This window comes from Trypanosoma rangeli (genome assembly GCF_003719475.1).
Source record: "Trypanosoma rangeli strain AM80 chromosome Unknown Tra_15.4_contig_00268, whole genome shotgun sequence".
In the NCBI taxonomy this organism is placed as follows: Eukaryota; Euglenozoa; class Kinetoplastea; order Trypanosomatida; family Trypanosomatidae; genus Trypanosoma; species Trypanosoma rangeli.
In genome coordinates, this window is record NW_021706010.1 from 1 (window position 1) to 632 (window position 632).

Consider the following 632-nt stretch of genomic DNA (forward strand, 5'->3'; position numbering starts at 1 on the left):
GCAGCAGGCGGCGGAGGCGGCTCGCTCCGCGGCGGAGGCGGAGCAACAAGCTGCGGCTGGTTCTTTCGCAGAGGGGGAGGGTGCCCCCGCGGCTGACGGCACCTCGCCTGGGAATATGGCAGCGGGGGGAACGATGGTCGCCGAAGCGAAGGCGGCAAAGATGTCCAACGAGCCCCTCACAGGGTCCATCGTGGGCGTCTCGGATAACAGCTCCAACAACGGGTGCCAGGTGACGGAAAGTGAGCTACCGTTTACTGTGCAGCTGTTTGACAACCGCGCGGAGTACGTGTTCCGTTACCTGCAGGTGTTCACCGCAGTCTGCGCATCCTTTGCGCACGGCGCGAGCGATGTGAGCAATGCGATGGGGCCGTTCGCCGCCATCTACGCCATCTATAGGACTCAGACGGTGGTGGCGGTGAGCGATACGCCAATATGGATCTTGTTCCTTGGCGGTGGTGGGCTTGTGCTTGGTCTTGCGACGTTCGGCGTGAGGATCATGAGGCTGCTTGGGGAGCGCATCACGACGATCACACCGAGCCGCGGTTTCTCTGCGGAGCTTTCGACCGCGCTTGTGGTGTCGTTTGCCTCCGGCTACGGCGTGCCGATCTCTTCGACGCACTGCATCACCGGCG

The 632-nt window shown here is 63.4% G+C and overlaps 1 protein-coding gene across 1 annotated transcript; it reads left to right on the top strand.

Annotated features, from left to right (window-relative positions):
• On the top strand, nt 1-631 carry TraAM80_06923 (phosphate-repressible phosphate permease; the record flags this gene model as incomplete). Its single annotated transcript, XM_029383745.1, has 1 exon — nt 1-631. A coding segment is annotated over one exon (631 nt), but the record flags the coding sequence as incomplete, so codon positions are not given.
• Nucleotide 632: the final 1 nt, after the last annotated feature.